Source organism: Gossypium raimondii, chromosome 9, assembly GCF_025698545.1.
Source record: "Gossypium raimondii isolate GPD5lz chromosome 9, ASM2569854v1, whole genome shotgun sequence".
In the NCBI taxonomy this organism is placed as follows: Eukaryota; Viridiplantae; Streptophyta; class Magnoliopsida; order Malvales; family Malvaceae; genus Gossypium; species Gossypium raimondii.
Genome location: NC_068573.1, coordinates 30,977,257 through 30,979,380, shown reverse-complemented (window position 1 = coordinate 30,979,380; position 2,124 = coordinate 30,977,257). Strand labels below are relative to the sequence as shown.

At 34.7% G+C, this 2,124-nt stretch overlaps 1 protein-coding gene across 1 annotated transcript; it reads right to left on the bottom strand.

Annotated features, from left to right (window-relative positions):
• Positions 1 to 468: 468 nt before the first annotated feature.
• On the bottom strand, positions 469 to 2,124 carry LOC105798976 (uncharacterized). Its single transcript, XM_012629262.2, has 2 exons — positions 1,539 to 2,124; positions 469 to 952 (listed from the first exon to the last, which is right to left on the bottom strand). The coding sequence occupies exons 1-2, from the start codon at positions 2,083 to 2,085 to the stop codon at positions 534 to 536; spliced, it is 966 nt and encodes a 321-aa protein (XP_012484716.1). The 5' UTR covers positions 2,086 to 2,124; the 3' UTR covers positions 469 to 533.

Below are 2,124 nucleotides of genomic sequence, written 5' to 3'. Positions count from 1 at the left end.
TTGTGGAATCAGAGAATGACATCATTAAAGTTATATTCTTTCTTTTTTTGTGTGTGTATTTCTAGATTTCATTCTGGTCTAAAATAATTTGTAATGCAAGATGCAATTATTCATTTCGAGTAAATGTATTATATTTTGTTAATAGTATTTCTTGATCGCTTACACACGAAGGAAAATAACTATTTTAAGATAGTCTCCTAAAACACTTTATCTTAAAAATTGATTTCGATCCATCCAAATTTTTATACAAAAGATTCTATATACCAACTCATTTCTTATAAATTTTAGTTCATTTTAAATTCAAACTCATATTTGAGTTTGGATTCATTAGGATAAATTTATGTTAAAATTATAGTAATTACTTTGAAGTTTGTGTTTGTATATTTGTTATTTTGGATTTAAATTTTATTAATTTTATTAATTTAGGTATATTTTGTCTACAAGTATATTATTGGGAAAACAAGAAGCTATAGTACAAAAATCTTTATTGTTATTTTCTAACACAATATATCATATAATATACAAGTTGGTAATTAAATAGCTGCACAACGCACATTGGATAACGTTGTTCCCAGCAAATCCACCGTCAACAACGACGCCCTTGGCTTCGACGACCTGACCGAACATCCCACAGGCTCCGACGGAGTTTCTGTGGACGTATTCCGTTCACAAAATCTAAGCCACTTAGCTTGCATGTAACTGTGTTTCCTCCATGGTCCCATATGCATTTTCTTTTCCTTCATGCATTTCTTGGCAGCCAAACACAAGATTTTAATCACGTTATTCAATCTCTCCACTTTTCCCACGTAAATTTGGGGTAATCTTTGGACCAACCGATTGTAATCGTCGCTGGCTCTCGCTATCTCGAACTCTGCTCTCAAATTTAATTCTACGATTACCCTTACTTCCCCTTTTCTTGATTCCTCTATCACATCCAAAAACGTGTGCTCCCCTGCAACGAATAAAGGCCGCCATTAATGGAATGAAAAATCTTTGTTTTAGGTATTATTGTAGTGTTAATTGCACTATATGTCCTCAAACTATGATCCAAACTCTAAACTAGTCCTACACTTCACAGTGTTCTAGCTAGTTGAGTCTTCAAGTATTAGTATCGAATCAGTTACTAGATCAAATTTTAAATAGTGTGAACCTAAAAAGTCCTTTTAAATTTTAAGGGTATTATAATTTTTTAGTATGTGAATCTAAGCTATCTATGCAGAAAGTATACTCATATTTTAAATATGTTCAGTGTTAAATTTGAGTTGACAGAGGCGAAAATATGAATTTTATGTTAGGAGTTGAAATAAAATTATAATTTTTTGAGCTAATAAACATTTTGTGTTAAAACCTTATTTAATTATTAACATCGGAGAATTTTTGCATTTTAACCAAGAGTTAAAAGGCTAAAAGGAAGTTATTTGATATTTTGATGATTCAATTAAAATGTTTTTAAAGTTTAGGATCAGATTTAAAATTCAATCATTGCTTGAGGACTTTTAGTGAAAATAACCTAATATATATGTACATCTATTTTTTACCTGACGGGATGTTGGCAGAGCTCCGCCATTTAGAGCGGCAAACGGCGGTGTTGAAACCGGCGTTTTGGAGACGACAACACACTTCTCTCATAACACAAACCCTACAGTTTTCCGTCATGGATTTCCCACAACCACAAACAATTCCGAGTCTCCGTACATCATTCAAAGCCTCTTTTGCGGCATTCCTAATCCTCGATTCTAAAGAACTCGTCCTACGCAACGTACCTTCCAAAAGCTGGTGCTGGCTTTCCCAGTAATCACCGGCGTTTTCAACGCCGATCCCATCTTTTTCTTTCCCTTCATCATCATCATCATCATCATCATCACCATCATCATTACTAAACCCTAAATCTGCCATTTCATTGCCCCGGACCCCATCCTCGCTGCCGTTACAGCTTCCGAAGAAGAACCCATCGTCGCCGTCTTCGAGAAACCCGAATTCAATGTCCGACGAACTAGAGTCCGGTTGGTCAGGGAACTTGAATTCTTGGTAACCGTACGTTAAGTTTCGGTGACTCCATGAAATTCTTGCTGTAATTCCAGCCATTTTTTGTCTTTTTAGGTGAGCTTAATTTTAGAAACTCGG

Coding starts and splice junctions, on each gene's coding strand:
- LOC105798976 (XM_012629262.2), bottom strand. CDS start 2,085: ATGGCTGGAATTACAGCAAGAATTTCATGGAGTCACCGAAACTTAACG. Junction 953..1,538: donor CTCTGCCAACATCCCGTCAG/GTAAAAAATAGA, acceptor TATTCGTTGCAG/GGGAGCACACGTTTTTGGAT.